The sequence below is a fragment of the Ascaphus truei genome, chromosome 7 (assembly GCF_040206685.1).
Source record: "Ascaphus truei isolate aAscTru1 chromosome 7, aAscTru1.hap1, whole genome shotgun sequence".
Lineage (NCBI taxonomy): Eukaryota > Metazoa > Chordata > Amphibia > Anura > Ascaphidae > Ascaphus > Ascaphus truei.
Window position 1 is genome coordinate 94220062 of NC_134489.1, and position 16962 is coordinate 94237023.

At 38.5% G+C, this 16962-nt stretch overlaps 1 protein-coding gene across 1 annotated transcript in view; it reads left to right on the plus strand.

The window, feature by feature from the left end:
* LRP1B (LDL receptor related protein 1B) overlaps window positions 1–16962 on the plus strand; it is a 1102312-nt gene that overhangs the window by 974773 nt on the left and 110577 nt on the right. Inside the window, exons 66-68 of the mRNA XM_075610066.1 lie at window positions 931–1050; window positions 11737–11853; window positions 15595–15701. Of these exons, the coding sequence (XP_075466181.1) occupies window positions 931–1050; window positions 11737–11853; window positions 15595–15701 (344 nt within the window). The remainder of the gene's footprint in view (window positions 1–930; window positions 1051–11736; window positions 11854–15594; window positions 15702–16962) is intronic.

The following is a 16962-nucleotide window of genomic DNA, read 5'->3' on the forward strand; positions in this document are numbered from 1 at the left end:
ACAATTTGTGCAAGTAATAAAAATCCAATATCCACCCGTTTCGTGAACGTGTGTGCAAGTTTCACACACCTATTTGTGTGACCACTCTGGTACAATACCTGTTTTATCCACCCGTAGAAACATAGAATTTGATGGTAGATAAGAACCACTTTGTCTACCCTGTCTATAAAACCTCAGACCCTCTTTTATCCTTGGCTTTGTTTAGTATTTAGAATAGCCTTATTTCCATCCCAAGCATATTGGAATTCCCTTACTGTATTAGCCCCTAACACAGCTATTGGGAGGCTATTCCACTGATCCGCCAGCTTTTCCATGAAGAAGTACACTGAAGCCCTAAAAGCAGTATAATTTATCTATTGTTTTTTTGATTATCAATGAGCAAACATGTATGATCACTTAGGTGATGATATATCAAGCTGCCAATACTAGCAAAGGCTCAAATGATACAAACAGCGACAGTTTTTCTTGTTCGTTCATTGTGTAGTATGTTTACCTAATAATTAGTATTGAACGATAACACAAATAGTACCAAGCAGATAACACAAATAGTACCAAGCAAATAGTACACAAATAGTACCAAGCAGTACATAGAAACACATCCCTTTAGTAACAGTGTTGGAACATAAGTAAGCGTTACTCAAAGCATTATGAAATATATGTTAAATGAAACAATAACACTGAAAGAGTAACTGTTATGTATATTCCGTAATATGCTAATTTGACAAATTCAACTACAGAGTAACTCTAGTACAAATTACCCCTAAACAATGTGTAGTACTGTATATACATACAGTAGCAATGCTGTGCTTAGTATATTTGGTACTTCATGGAGCTCTCATATTATTATCCCAAAGAAGGGAGACTGAGAAACGTGAGGAATACTGCACTGCTTTTTTTAAGATGAATATCTACTGCTCATTCTATTCGCAGCTGAAAATAGCTGCTCTCCGGATCACTTTCAGTGTAAAACTACAAAGCACTGTATATCTAAACTCTGGGTTTGCGATGAAGACGCTGACTGTGCAGATGGTTCTGATGAGGCAAACTGCGGTGAGTATCACGACTGAACATATTTCTCACAGCGTTATAAACACCAGGTGAAGACCTTTTATTCACAAATTATTTGATACAGTAGTTTGCTCTGTTTGTTCACTATTCACTAAACTCGTGTGTTTTTGAACCATGGTTCCTAAGAACTCTAGGTTTCCCGGGCATCCCTAAAGGATTCCCTGTAATTTTAAGATAATTTTAAAATTGTACCAAATACCAAACAATTTACACTGCATCTGATCTCAGACACGCTGTTGGAGAGGGTTGGGGCTCGTTACAATGCATCTGATCTCAGACACGCTGTTAGAGAGGGTTGGGGCTCGTTACAATGCATCTGATCTCAGACACGCTATTAGCGAGGGTTGGGGCTCGTTACAATGCATCTGATCTCAGACGCGCTATTAGAGAGGGTTGGGGCTCATTACACTGCATCTGATCTCAGACACGCTATTAGGGAGGGTTGGGGCTCGTTATAATACATCTGATCTCAGACACGCTATTAGAGAGGGTTGGGGCTCGTTACAATGCATCTGATCTCAGACACGCTATTAGAGAGGGTTGGGGTTCCTTAAAATGCATCTGATCTCAGACGCGCTATTAGAGAGGGTTTTTGTTCCTTAAAAGGTATCTGATGTCAGATGCGCTGTAAGAGAGGGTTGGAGTTCCTCAGAATTTCACATAGGGTTCCTTAACCAAAGAATGGTTGGAAACCACTACACTAAACCGTATTCTTTCTTCATAAATATTGGTCAGTTAGTTCAATACTATGGCCAAAATATGTTAAGCCTACAGCCACGTCATGGTAAATCCATTTCAGTAGGTTGTATACTACCAATAATATACTGTTTTATGTATTTCTTCCACTGCATAGATAGAGGTTGTACACTTAAAATATTTTGACCAAAGTATTGAACTAAATGACCCATATGTATGAGGAAAGAATCTAGATAAAATACATAGTAATGTACCAAATATTTTGTCGTATTGGATGTAGCATGTAGCATTGGGGCCTTTTTGTCTCTTGTTGTGTACTGTACGTAAGGTCACTATCCTAGTAGCAATCCAAATGACACAAATATATACAATGTAGTGGGTTTGGGGTTTGAGTTTGCCAAGACTGTGTATTCACTAAACAGCAATGTTATTAACGGTTAATGGATATTTACTTGAATGCCTTTTAAAATGTCTAATGGGCCGGCTATTATTGAATAAACGGCTTTAGTGAATAAACCTTAGACTTTGTTTTCCTTCTAGTAATCATATGAGAGTTAATTCCACCTGTGATAAGCTTCCTTGATACATCTGTACCTGAGACTATCCTTACATTTGATTGGAGCTAGTCATATTTTCAAGGCAGCACCACAGGTTTGATAATGTTTTGAAACGGAATTGATAATTAGGTCTTGAATGTGTGGAGAGGTGCTGTACTGGCCTAGAGTCATCAAACTCCATTAAAACGTTAATATCGCACCCAGTTAAAAGACAATTATCAGGTGCTTTTACCACAATTGTATGACCCAAGTCAGGATGCGATTGGTAACACAACCGGTAAGCAGGTAATTACTGCATCATGATAATGTGGGGGAGAATAATGTAATATTTCTACCATAAGGGTATGTAATATGAATTAATGCATAGCCCTATGGTACAAAACGATATTAACCCCTTTAATGCCTGTAGCTACCAAGGAATACCAATGGAGTTAATATTTAAAGTAAACTACACTCCTACCCTTCATAGCTGCTTAAATGGCTAATAAAGTTGCAAATACCCCCAACACCCACTCCCTACTCCCCCCCCCGCTTCCCCCCCAACAGACATCACCCTCCACCTACTGTAGAGTAATGGACAATAGCCAATTAGCCAAAAGTAGCTAATAAGGCTTTTGCACACAAACATGAATGATACAATATATAAAGTAAACATAATTTAAAAAGACATAGTAAACATTAACCCATTGATTGTGACTGTGTCTACATAGGCCCTCTCAATGGAAGCCTTGATAGCCACATTGGCACTCAATGGCAGCCAGTAATAAAAAAAATACACTTACCCTATCACAGATGAAGACCATCAAAATATTCAGGGCTGGTAGCCCCAGAGACCAATTTTAAAAAGGGCCAACTATAAAAAACACATATAAATTAATCAAAGGTCCAAGGGGCCCAAAAAGTAAAAAATCATCAACTTGCACTGAAGTCTTTGATAATATGTTGCTTGAAGATACTTTTGATGTAAGAATTTCTTTTCTTCTTTCAAGTCATCTCCTCTCCATCTGTAATCTTCAACCACCAGATGTGGCCTCCTTGCTCACTTTCAAATTTTTTATAGTGGTTAATAAAGATGGGCGAATCCGCCCAAATTCATTACCTGGATTTTCTCACATTTTCCCTCCAAAATCTGTTCCGCGGTGTAAAATCCGCAAATGAATTTGGATCGTTTGAATCCATGCGGATTCATCAAAATCCACCATTAGATAAAACCCGTGAATGGATTTGTAGAATCCAAGCTGCGGATTCAGCAATCCGTTGGCGGATTCTTTAGAATCCACTTATGGATTGCTGAATCCACGGATTGGATTCTACAAATTCGTCGACAAGTTGTGGAATCCGCGGAATGTATTGGTTATATTAATAAAATATCCGCAAAACGTGAATCACCCTTTTGAGATCGATCCACTGAAATCCATGGACCAAAGGAACTGACAGATCCGCTGCGGATCCAAATTTGCCCCAAATGTGCCCACCTTTAGTGGCTAGGGCCGTCGCAGAAGAATTTAGGAGCACTATGCGTTAGCTACAGTGCAGTTAAGACTAGTTGAAAACCAGAAGTGCCCTAATAAATATAGTGAAAGTAATCTAAAACAAATAAGTGCAAAAAAACACATGTATTGTACCATTTGGTGTGCCTGCTTTTTTAACACGCACGCACGCACGCACACACACACACACACACACACACACACACACACACACACACACACACACACACACACACACACACACACACACACACACACACACACACACACACATCCCCCATCTTATTGCTATAGCAAAATGTATTACCACCTTTCTTCTAGGGCAGGTGTCTGCAAACTTTCAAGGAAGAAGAGCCACGTTATAAACACATTTTTTGTCCACAATATTTAGAGAGCCGTTATTTATTTAGAGAGCCATATTTAGAGAACACATGCATGAGTATTACACCCCCACAAACACATACACATACTGTACACACACTAATAGGTACTGTACTTTAAACTGTATAAGCTTTAAAATATGACAAACTTATTTTTTCCTTTCCCTAATTCTTATTAAAGAATGTGGGGAATAAAATGCATCTCGCAATAATGAGTCCCTTTATTTTCTTTTTTTTCCCCACTGTTTTCTGTTCAAAACAGTTTTCATTTAGAAATATTCTGTACAATACATACTGTGACAAAATACCCTTTTGGCTGAAGGGTTCTTGTCTGGGATCCTTAAAACCCACTGTCTTTTTAGGGTAAAGCATAGTCACAGGACTATCCAGCTCTGGTTTAAGTGCTTTATTTGCTTTGTCACTCCAGCAGACAAAATCAAGACAAACAAAAGAATCCAAAATATATCCTTGCTCTATCTGAGCATTAACTATACAGCAATTCTCAGCTATCTTTGGGTGGCTTTCCAACATACCAAACAATAAAAAACAGATATCACAAACAAAACCTGTTGCAGGCCCATGCCTGTCTGTAGCATCCAGACCTCTTAGCTGGAATAAGGATTGGTCCCCACTGTCTACTGTAGTGCTTGCTATGGCGGGCGCTGCAGAGACAAGAGCCGCATGTCAGTGGTGAGTTTTTCTACCAGACCCGAGAATTGAGATAGACACGGGCAACGGAGCGCTAGGCCATGCCCCCGGCACTTCAGTCAATGAGGGCGAACCTGCCGGGTGACATCATGGCCGTGCCCCATCACTCCCCCGTCACGCCCCCCCTGTCTTTCCCGCTGCAGCTCACTGCAGACCAGGGAATTTGTCTGCACGAGCCGCAAGCCTCGCAGGCACGCGTGCAGCGCAGGCAGAGGGGCCGTAGCCTAAGGGAGAACTGATCCAGCCTGGCCTTTCTTACACTCTGTTAATTAAGGTCAGGTAATCTGCACCTGGCTGTACTTGCAGAACCTCAGGTATACTTTGCCAAAGCAGGAGGTATATACCTCCCCTCTACAATTTAACTACCTTTCCTCTCATAATTAATATATACTCTACCCCCCCCAAAAAATACATGCACACACTACCTCCCAAATACACACGCACACACTACCCCCCAAATACACACAACTGCCTCCCCCTAATATACATATATATATATGAGGGGCTATCTTCTGCAAAGCATATAAATCACCAGCTCTCCATGCGCATTATCAGTAATCTGTTTCACTTATTATCCAACTAAACATCACAATTTTTTCTTGAAGGAGCACGTTTGGCTCACTTCTGGAAATCCAACTACGACAAACCCTAAATAAAATATTCTGTTCACACACACAAAAGGCAAAGAGATTGATCATAAAATAATTTAAAAAAGGATAGATTCACAAAAGCAAGCTCTGGCATGTCAGTTTTAAAGTCAGAGATGACACAAGGTTGCACCTTTAATATGTGAAACACACACATATTTATGTATATATATATACATATATATATATATATATATATATGACAACAAACAAATAAGCCTGCAACTAACTAGAAAGATAACTCAAAATTGCTATAGTCAAAAAATAAGATCAGATATATAATTTATAATGACCTAATGACGGTGCTGGGGACAAAATAATGAATGAAAAAAAGGAAGAAAAAAAGAATCCCACCAAAAGCACTCTAGCAAAAATAAAGAGTAATAGAATGTATTCAATGAAAAAGACACACATGGATTACAAAATATTAACAGTCCCCAAGGAACCCCGAGAAACATTAATTCTGGTTGATGCACAAAAATTTATTGTGGTGCATTCTAACATGAATAATGAAACCAAAAATTGTGAAAAGACTTGCTCTTGAACCCTTGACCGGCCGGTCAAAAATATGAGGGTTAATCAAGATAAGGGACACTGAAATAATATGCCAATGTAGTACCATTCTACAACCAACAACAGAGTATAATTTGTGTAAAATAAACACAATACAAAAACCATGCTAAGTCAGTACAATAGTCACCACATGATGATAAGTGTGGAAGTCCTGTGAAGGAAATGGGGTGGCAGCAAAATTGCAGAGGTAAGTATCCACTGATAATCCTGAGCCAGGTTGGGGGGTTCCAGGGGAGTACAAACACAGCCCCAACACAGGTTACGCTTTATTTTTGCTAGAGTGCTTTTGGTGGGATTCTTTTTTTCTTCCTTTTTTTCATACATATATAAATATATATATATATATACTGTATATATATATATATATATATATATATATATATATATATATATATATATATATTGGAGAAACAAGAGAAAAAGCACCCGATCCATGTGTAAAATCTGGTAACAAAACTTTAATAAAAAATCACAAGACAAATGCACACTCACAATTTGTCAATGCAAATTAAGCATTGTATGGGTAAACCCATGCGCTAACAAGTAGCTGCTCGCCGAATGTTTACTTCAGTACATCAGACCTCACTGCTACCGGTGCATCACAGTCAGATGTCCCTCCAGAAATTCAGGTATACAGTCTGTTGTTCCAGCATTAGATGCTGTGTGTGGCTCAGGGAACGTCCTCACTCTCCTGGCAGCAGACGCACAAGCTATTCCACCAAACGTAGCTCCTTGAAACCACGTGCCCTACGTGCACGCGTTTCTTCCGATTGACGGAGTTCCTCAGGGGATCCCCTTATGAAATCCGTCAATCGGAAGAAACGCGTACACGTAGGGCACGTGGTTTCAAGGAGCTACGTTTGGTGGAATAGCTTGTGCGTCTGCTGCCAGGAGAGGGAGGACATTCCCTGAGCCACACACAGCATCTAATGCTGGAACAACAAACTGTATACCTGAATTTCTGGAGGGATATCTGACTGTGATGCACCGGTAGCAGTGAGGTCTGATGTACTGAAGTAAACATTGGGCGAGCAGTTACTTGTTGGCGCATGGGTTTACCCATACAATGCTTAATTTGCATTGACAAATTGTGAGTGTGCATTTGTCTTGTGATTTTTTATTAAAATTTTGTTACCAGATTTTACACATGGATCGGGCGCTTTTTCTCTTGTTTCTCCAATAGAATTTGCTGGGAGGTTGCTGACCCCAAAGAAGATGCAGCCCGGACGTTGTAATCTCCATACAAAATCATCAACTTTTTTGTGGAAAACACATATATACAGTATATATTTTTTAAGTTAATTTTTTACACGTTTTTTTTATTTTTTATTTTACATTTTTTAACATTTTCATTTTTTGGTTAAAACATTTCACCTAATCATATTATATTTTGATAATCATATTTTTCAGTGTTTTTTGCAATAATAGTTCATCATTCATTATTTTTTATTCAATATATTTTTTAACACACAACAATTATACATATACAATTTTTACATTTTTTATATTTTACACACACTCACCATCAATACTTATGACCACCATCTGAGTTCCTATATATATTTTATAATAATACATTTTTACAATTGTTTTATACGGGTCATCTGTGCTAACATTTGTTGTGGTTTGTTTGTTGTCAGGAGTCTACTGTGGGGCTAGTACACACCCAGGTGCTGTTGAATCTTTCAATTATATATATATATATATATATATATATATATATATATATATATATATATATATATATCTATATATATATACACATATACACATATACACATATATAAACACATTTACACACACACACTTACTTTGGGCCTGCCTCTCTCCCTCGCTGTCCTGCGTTGCCGCACCCCAGGTGCTGCCTCTCTCCTTCCCTATGCTGCCGGCGGCTGTGTGGGGGTGCAGACCGGCACTGGTTGGTCCTCTTGTTGCTGCCGGGCATCTCCCCAGCTGCTGGCCTGCCTCCTACACTGTCCCATGCCGGGCCGCTCTGTGACATCAGCGCGCGCCAGAAGTTGCGGAACGCACTTCCGATGAGCGCCGTATCAGAGAGGCCCATCGTGGGACAATGCAGGAGGCGGGTCAGCAGCTGGGGAGAGACGAGGCAGCAAAAGAGGCCCGACAAGCACCGGCCGGGTCCCCCTGCAGCTACCGGCAGCATAGGGAAGGAGAGAGGCAACAGGTGGGGAGTGGCAACCTGCAGATGGAGGAGAGCAGCATGTAGGTGCGGAAAGAGCCGCAGGTTGCCGACCCCTTTACTAGGGGAAGACATCTTTCACTGGACCACTGCTTTCACATGTGTGCTTGGAATTGCTGATTCAATAGGGGTGGGATGGATTCACTTAAACTAAAGACAACCCATACATAAGTCCCGTTTAAATTCTAGTTACAGTAAATAACACAGACCGTTTTGATCAAAGATTGTGTACAGTGCCTCGTAAATATTCATGATTTACTTGATTCTTTAACCAGCTATTTCAGCATCAGCAGTGACTAGTTTTTTTTTGCACTTTGTGAAACTGGTTAATGTAATTAGCTACCTACTGTGACAAAAACTAGCAAGTGTATATCATTACTTGTACACAGCACATTTTATAGCACGACAATTAGAAGAGAGTCAAAGGTCTGAGGTAGTAATTAAGAGCTGCACAATAAATTAACCTTTGTATCCCATTATATCAGAGACAAATGTACTTACTGAAACTATAAACATCTTAGTTGTTTATGCAGAGCTTAAAGCAGCAATACAATACATTCAAAATCCTGTTTTTTTAAAATAAATCAGTTGTGTAGTATTAGCTAATACTCACTGCATTTTTTATTCCCCTCCCTCCCCCAATCTTCGTGCCCTTTTTAATGAGTTTTAATCAATTAAACTTTACATTCAAAATCTTATACTGTATGTGTTTTTTTTAAATATATCAGTTGTGTAGAATTTGATAATACTTACTGCATTTTCTTTCCCACTCTTTATGCCTTTTGAATGAGCTTAATGTGTTACGCTTCCTTGGGTTGCTATAGAAACCATTTACAAAGGTACAGCACTTCCTCTTTTCAAATGGCCAATGATATAGTGAACCCAGGGAATCAGGATCTTTGCCAATCGATCACGGGAGAACGGCTCGATCGGCAGCTTAGGTAATTACATGTCCTTAAAGCTAATGAACTGAAGCATCTATTAAAAAAAGCCGGCATACAAGGAATGAAAAGTGGTTAGAGAGGTGACTGGCAGTCTGGCGTATCATGCTTTCTACAGTCAATCATTAATATGCAGTTCTGTACAATTAATAGTTTCCTTAAATGTTACTAACATTTATATAACGTGAAGTCAGTGGTTCCCAAACATTTTAAACTGGGATGACTAGAAGCAATTGATTTGTCTTTGGGACCCCAACTTTACATTTGGTGTAAAAAGCTACAGTATATCTTCAAGGTCCAAGGATTGAGCCATCAAATAGTCTCATTGAAAAGACATAGAATTCCACTTACTGGAACACATTAATTGGGTTATTGATGCAGGGAAACTGGCTTCTATGTCTGTCACTTTCTCTGCCACTGTTTGTCACTCTCCCCTGACCCTCTGTCTCTTTTTTCACTCCATCCTCTTATTTATTTGCCGCAACCCACATCTCCCAATCAGTATGGCTCTCCGTCTCCTGTCACTCTAAGCTTCCATTCAGTGTCCGGAGCCCCCATCCCTTTAGCCAGGGTTTTAATCTGGTTGGGGAAACTCTGCATTACGTAGAGAAACATGCCGTTGTAACAAAAAATAGTTTGTGTCTTTCTACATATATAACATATTCCATTTATGCAGTTTTTGGCAACCTGTATTTTATTTACAACCACGGAACAGACATTGATTCCCAAAACTGATTTCTAGTGGCTATGAATAAGACTGAAATCAATAGTCCATCACCCAGTTGTAGCACTTCTCACAATACTCCTAATTACAATATTTTAATTAATTTTCAGCTGAAAACTTTATTTTTTTTGATGTATGTGTATGGCTGAATTAATATACTGTATATGAAAAAATATGCCAGGATATATACTGTGTATATTAATATTATTGTAAATAATGTTTCTTTTTTGGTCTTTTTGGAAATTTGTTATTCTACTAGCCAAAAAAGTGTAACAACTGTAAACGTCTTATCTCATTTAATTCCCTTTCACTATTTACTAATCTGTAGCAAGTATATGTTTTAGTAAATTAAACACACAATTATCCTTGTTGTTTCACACTAACCACCTGTATATATGTTGTGTACATTTAATTTATATTGTGTCCAATATTATATTCGGTTAGTTGCAATGTTAATTACTTCGATAAATTACATTGTACATTTGGATGAAAACAGTTTTCATCTCATTAAGCCATCAAAGCTTAAAACAGTAAATGAAAATAGAGAAGTAATCAGGAATGCCATAAGCTTTCTACAAAAAAAAGAACAAAAAGCTTTTTCTTCCGTGTGGATGTGACTAATGAAGTATGAGATTTATAGTAATAGAATGTTTTGCTGCATTACGCCTTTGCTAGTTAGAAAGATCCTATTATTCCCCATAGGTCTTTACATTTTATGTTATTAATAATCTGGTTCTTTAATAGGTTCATGCCCCATAAAGGGGGAGATGAGCAGTGTGCAGGGTGATCCGAGAAACATTGTTTTACATGTTCACTCGCAAGTTCCATGCCATGTTTTTTCAATCATTTGATGGAAACATACACATGTTGGTACTGTAGAGATGTAAGGTTACAGAGCAAAGATGTTCACTGCTCATAACTGTCACAAATACATACACAGAATGTATACAGAGAAACACTCAATAGCGCTCTAACACTCTCCAGTGAAAATAAGGCACAGTGATAGTAGTGATTCAAATATGGTAACAGTGATTAGTGCACAGTCAATCCAAACACTGTACAGTATATACGCCTCTACTCAACCCTTCTTTTGACTGTTTCGCAAGTCTCAGGCTGCGGTCCCAGTAACTACTACAGCGCACCCCTCAGCGTGCACTGTGCAATCAAGCCCCGCCCCCCCAGTCAGGCCGGTCCCAGTTCCTACCTTGTCGCGCAACTTTCCCCAGCGGTGCGCGACAGGTTTTCAGGCAGGCAGGGGAATTTGAGATTAGCATTTGCGGCGGGGGCGTGGCCAGCCAATGAGCGCGAACCAGCCGCGGGACGTCATGGCCACGCCCCGCAAACCCACCGCCGCCCCCCCACCCCCGCTGGGCGCGCGTGTCACAGTGAAGACTGGGGACTCACCCTAATCCAAATACATACTCAGCCAGGTTTGGTTTTATTGTGTAGCCCAGAACTGCTTTGTACTATGACTGTATATACATTGCAATGTATTATTCCCTACTTTAATTAAGCCTAATATTGCATTAGATATAGACTACCTATATCTAATGCAATATTAGGCTTAATTTGAAAGCTGACACTTTATGTATACACTGTAACATTTGATATTATTAATTAGCATTTATTTGGCGGAGTAAATGAGGCTGCATCTACTGTATATTTAAATGTTTTTCCGGCATACAAGAATACAGCATGACATCTTCTGTAAAATACTGTATGTGTTATTCAGATGTTCTTCTTGCATTACAGATAAAAAGACGTGTGGTCCGCACGAGTTTCAGTGCAAAAACAAAAACTGTATTCCAGATCACTGGAGATGTGATGGGCAAAATGATTGTGGGGATAATACTGATGAAGAAACCTGCAGTAAGTTAATTTGGGGGAAGAAAGCAGGAAAAAGTATGTTATTTGAAGTTTGGTTTATACTCTTGTGGGGTTTGAAATTTGGAGCCAGATAGAGAAACTCAGAGGCATATTTTTAATGCCCAGTACAATTAGGAAAATAATAACCATATTGGAGAAAAAAAAATGTGAGCAACAAAAATCCAATGTTTGCCAACTTTGGGAATGTGTGCAAAATTGTTAAACAACTCTATATTAAAGTTGATCCACCAAAGAAATAATAACTTACTGCAATTGACATTATCCCCTACTGAAACAACGTTATCAATATTTTTTTATAGTGATACATTTTGCATACAAATTTAAAGGGCCATATTTACGAAGCAGTCTTGTGCCCTAAGACAGCTTCCGGAGTTGGAAGATACCTAGCAGCCCATTGACATGAGTGAGCTGTAAGTTGTCCAACGGTAAATTCTGTTCAGCAAACCATATGTCATGGTTTGTGTTTTCTAAGCAGTAATAATAGAGATTGTGTAGTTCATTGGGGGGGATAATGTAAGTACATATATAGTGGATCTTTAGTTACTAACTATGATTTGTTTGCAAAGTGTTTAGAAAAGTGGAAAGACAATCACCACCTTTATGCTTTTATTTCAAGTGGATTTCTTCTGAAGGTTGTGACTGTTGTGAATATGTACAATAGGTAGAGATGTGAAAGGCAAAGTTGCATATTAAATTGGAAAAGAGAATCAAGTGGACTTGTCCCTCTATTTATATTAGGGAGGCAATGTGAAGCCACTTGATACATTCTAAGCAATTTCGAGTTTTTTTTTTATCAACAATTGCATATTGAATGCTTCTCAGTAAGTGCACTTAAGAAGAGAATGTACCAGCAGAAGTGTGATCTACTGTACTGCAAAACACAGGCAGCTTAAAGTAGCCCCTCTTCTACAGGCTTGTACATATGCATGTCTCTACAGAAAGGGAAGGAAAGAAATAATGATATGCTTAATGGTCACTAACGGTGATGTTTGGATATGAAACATGCACCTGCTTTCAACTTAATTCACTATTTTTAGTAAAAACAGTCATACATGACATTAAAAGGATTTTTTGCATCTGCCAATATATATATATATATATAAAACAAAACAAAAAAATAAAAATATATATATATTTATCACATATAGATATATATATATCACACTCTTTCTTCAATTGCTTTCAGTTACCCTTTGACACCTCTAGCCATAAAACACATCCACACCAGGGGAAGGACCAGCACAGATAACATTCCAAGAGACACTGTTTTTAAGTTATCCTTGCTTCATTCATTGTAACATCACCGGAAGAAGAGATCAGTGTATCTCGAAAGCTCGCACAAATAAAAGCATTTCGTTAGCCACAGAACGGTATCATCTATTTATTTTTTGATTATTGAAGCTCGGCTAACACGGTACTGATACCTCTACATATATATATATATATATATATATATATATATATATATATATATATATATATATATATTTTTTTTTTTTTTTTTTTTAACTTGGGTTAAATGCTGGCAAGTTTTGTGCAAAATTTGAAAAGCATATAGTGAATGGCATTTCATGTATGGACTTTTTACCAGGTTTGTGATTTTTTTCATTCAATATCACAAAGAATATGCCTTATGCATACTGTATGCCTCAATGAAAACTATTTTAAAAAAAGCACTGATGAATGTATTTTGTTTTAGACAGATATTATGTTTAGTACAGTATCTACAGTGGAACTAAAAGAGAGTGAATTAGTTAAAGTGAAAAATCGCTATATTTTAAATGAGGTACTAATCACGTTACATGTAGTTCTACATGGGTGAATTAATATTTGCTTATGATCTGTAATGAATTAATTTATTCCTCAAAATTCATCTTAATACTCACAACAGTATATGAAGATAAAGAAAGTAGCTACGCTATGCAGTGAAGCGATCAACTGTAGCCTTTTTCATAATTTATGCATGTGTATTAATTTTCCTTTTTGCATTGAGTAATTAAAATGTTAAGTTCTATTATTAGATGTATGGAAAAAGCAGTATATGGTTTTTACATGGTGTCTTATTTCAGGCACCTGCTTTTTTTAAATTTAAAGTACAGTAGGTGTCTTTAGTTACTCAGATAATAACAGTATATATTAATACTGTTATTAATATTTGCCTTTTTTTATAATGATTAAATTGTGCGAGGCAACAGACACCAGTGTTTATGCTGTAAAAATGTATTTTATTTATGTGTAAGTGCTCCTGAATAGAGTTAATCTACTGCACTCTCACAAACCACTTACAGCACAGAACTGACTGACACGTTTTCAGCACTTTAAAATGTATGCCCAGTGACAGTGGAAAATTCCACCTCAGAGGATCGTAAGTTCCAACTCTGAACACTGCAAAAAGTATTCCTATGAAAGGAATCGGACGGGTGGGAGAACGTCATAATGTGGGTTTGTTACTGAAAGCTCGCACAAGCTAATTCTGGCATTGACTACAGTAAATGCTTTTTTATACTTTACTATAAGCTAGATTGGAGATAATAAAATAATGAGCAACTTTCCACAGAATCTTTTTGAGCCTTATCTCTAAAAGAACAAGCCTCTATACTTACATTTCCAAAAAGAGTTGAGAGGTTTCCAACATAGAAATAAAAGCATGTTTAGGTTTGTCCATTTCAGTAGAGCAAGTCCAGTTATCCAATTCTTCAGCAATTTGCTAATATTTAACTGTACAGTATATACAATAGTCTGCTCATAAATCTTCAAGTTATTTTCTAACTTGATAGTACTAACTTTATTTATCAGGCTGTTACAAAAGGAGTTTAATTTAATCCAGTACATTTCCGTTAAATTAAGTAATTCATATGGGAATGTGCGAGGATAGTTTGGTAATTAAAAATATATTGCAATGAGTCAAATGATCAAAATATCTCTGTTGACCAAACAAATTGTCCTTTTTCACAGCATGGAAAACAAAAGGCCATATTGGTATATCAGAAAGAACTTTAATATACTGATGTAGCTAATGTTGTTGCAAACCGTGGCTCGGTTCATGGGTGAAATAGAGTGATACCCCGGCCACTTATTGCGCACGGCTGATTCAAAACAGTGGCCGCTTCTCCCGCTGGTGCGTTGTGTATGTCCCACTGTGGCGTGCAACAGGTTGCAATAACGTTGACTCCATCTTTAGGTAAAATTAAGTTACCCATTACTAACAACATACTGTAATGGAGTCTTCTTACTAAAGTCTCCTCGCAGCAAGTGTATGTTAAACCTGTGCACAAGCCAGCCGTATTCATTAAAGCACGGGGTTCTCAACTCCACTCCTCAAGAACCCCCCCTACAGGTCAGATTTTAAGGCTATCCCTGCTTCAGCAGAGGTGGCTCAATCAGTGGCTCAGTTGAAGAGCCTGCTTCAGCACAGGTGGTTCAATCTGATTGGGTAAACTGTGCTGAAGCAGGGGTATCATGAAAACATGACCTGTTGGGGGTATCTTGAGGGCTGGAGTTTAGAACCCCTGCATTACAGAAAAGGAATCCCATTGAAAGCAAGTTTCTCCATTAATAAATTCATTTGCACAGACATTGCCGGGACTTTAGAAAAGAATCCCCATTGTATTAATTGTAACAAATGCCTGCTTACATTTATTAATGACGACTAAGTCCCTGACTAAGAATCTATTATTTAGTCCTAATCACCATGCTTAACAAAATGCCCTTGTGTTCTTGCAGAACCTCAGACATGTGCATTAAAAGAGTTCCTCTGTGCTAACGGTGACTGCATATCAGCAAGATTCTGGTGTGACGGAGAATACGATTGTGCAGATGGAACCGATGAGGTATGCCTGGTGAAACCTTCACAACAAGGAGACCAATGAAAGCATATCTAGTTGGAAATTATTCTTATAACACGGTTGCAACCTTATTATGTCACTAAAGGTTGAAAAGTAATTGTATGGAATAAAAATGCCCTCCCTTGGGAGAAAAAATTGACTCAGTATAGACTTATGCCTTTGATTTTTTGAAACCTGGTCAAATCTCTTAGCTACAGTTTTTGCACTTCCCCCAATATTTTGGTGGCAAGTATAAAACGGTGTCCTTCAGTTATATTAGAGTGACACGATTGCAGGAGAGCTGTATTTGTTAAGTTAGCTATTCCACAAGGGATACATCTGTGGCCTTTAGAAAATAAAGTGATTAATTGAATGTTCATGCTGGTGTATTGTGGTTGAGTTCAACTTGCCATTAAATCTCCAAACAAATACTACGTCACCCTCTATTTCCCACTAAAACGAATTTACCGTTTATATAATATTCTTGCAAATATAATTGTTTTAGACACGTTGAAATGCTATATCCTAAAATTGTTGTCATTAGCTTATGTGACTCCATTGTTTGATGCCTATTGTATATTAAATGTTTTTTTTAGTCTTTCCACACGTTTCTATTTGTCAGGAAACCTTTTGTTTTTTTTCCTTTGCTTCTTTTAAAGATGTACCAGACAGTGTGTTGCATATGTAATGGTGTTTCTCCCACCCGGTGTGAGATTTGGCCATTACTACGTATGTGGTGCATGATACCTGCTGGTAACAGGAGGGCTGAGTCATCCGCCGATGGTAGAGGGGACACAGGATCACGTTTCTGGGGTACTTTTCCCACATGGTTCTCTAGCAATTTAGCGCCTTCATCTGCAGCAGGCTTCAAGATCAATGGAGGTGATCTTCGGTGTAACTATCACCTCCCCCCACCCCCGTAAGATCACTCACTAGGCGGGAGGTACATGCGACACAGTACATAGTACACAGTAGGGTTCTGCCCAATGCAGCAACTGTCAGCTACTCACTAATGGATGGTCCTTGGACCTTCACTGCAGGCCAAGGGCACCCGCAGCAGTCCCAGCTCTTCCCTGGCTCTCTAGCAGGACCAGAGGTAGAGGGTATCACTCACTCTCCCCCGAGGGGAAGAGTAACAGGGGAGGCCAAGCTCCAGGCAGTCCTGTGTGATCCCTGAAGAAGGGAGAGGCATTACTAAATTTAGGGCGGCACTGCCATTAAGTACAGCTAGGAGGAGGGCACCAGGTTTGTCCCAGGATTGGACATA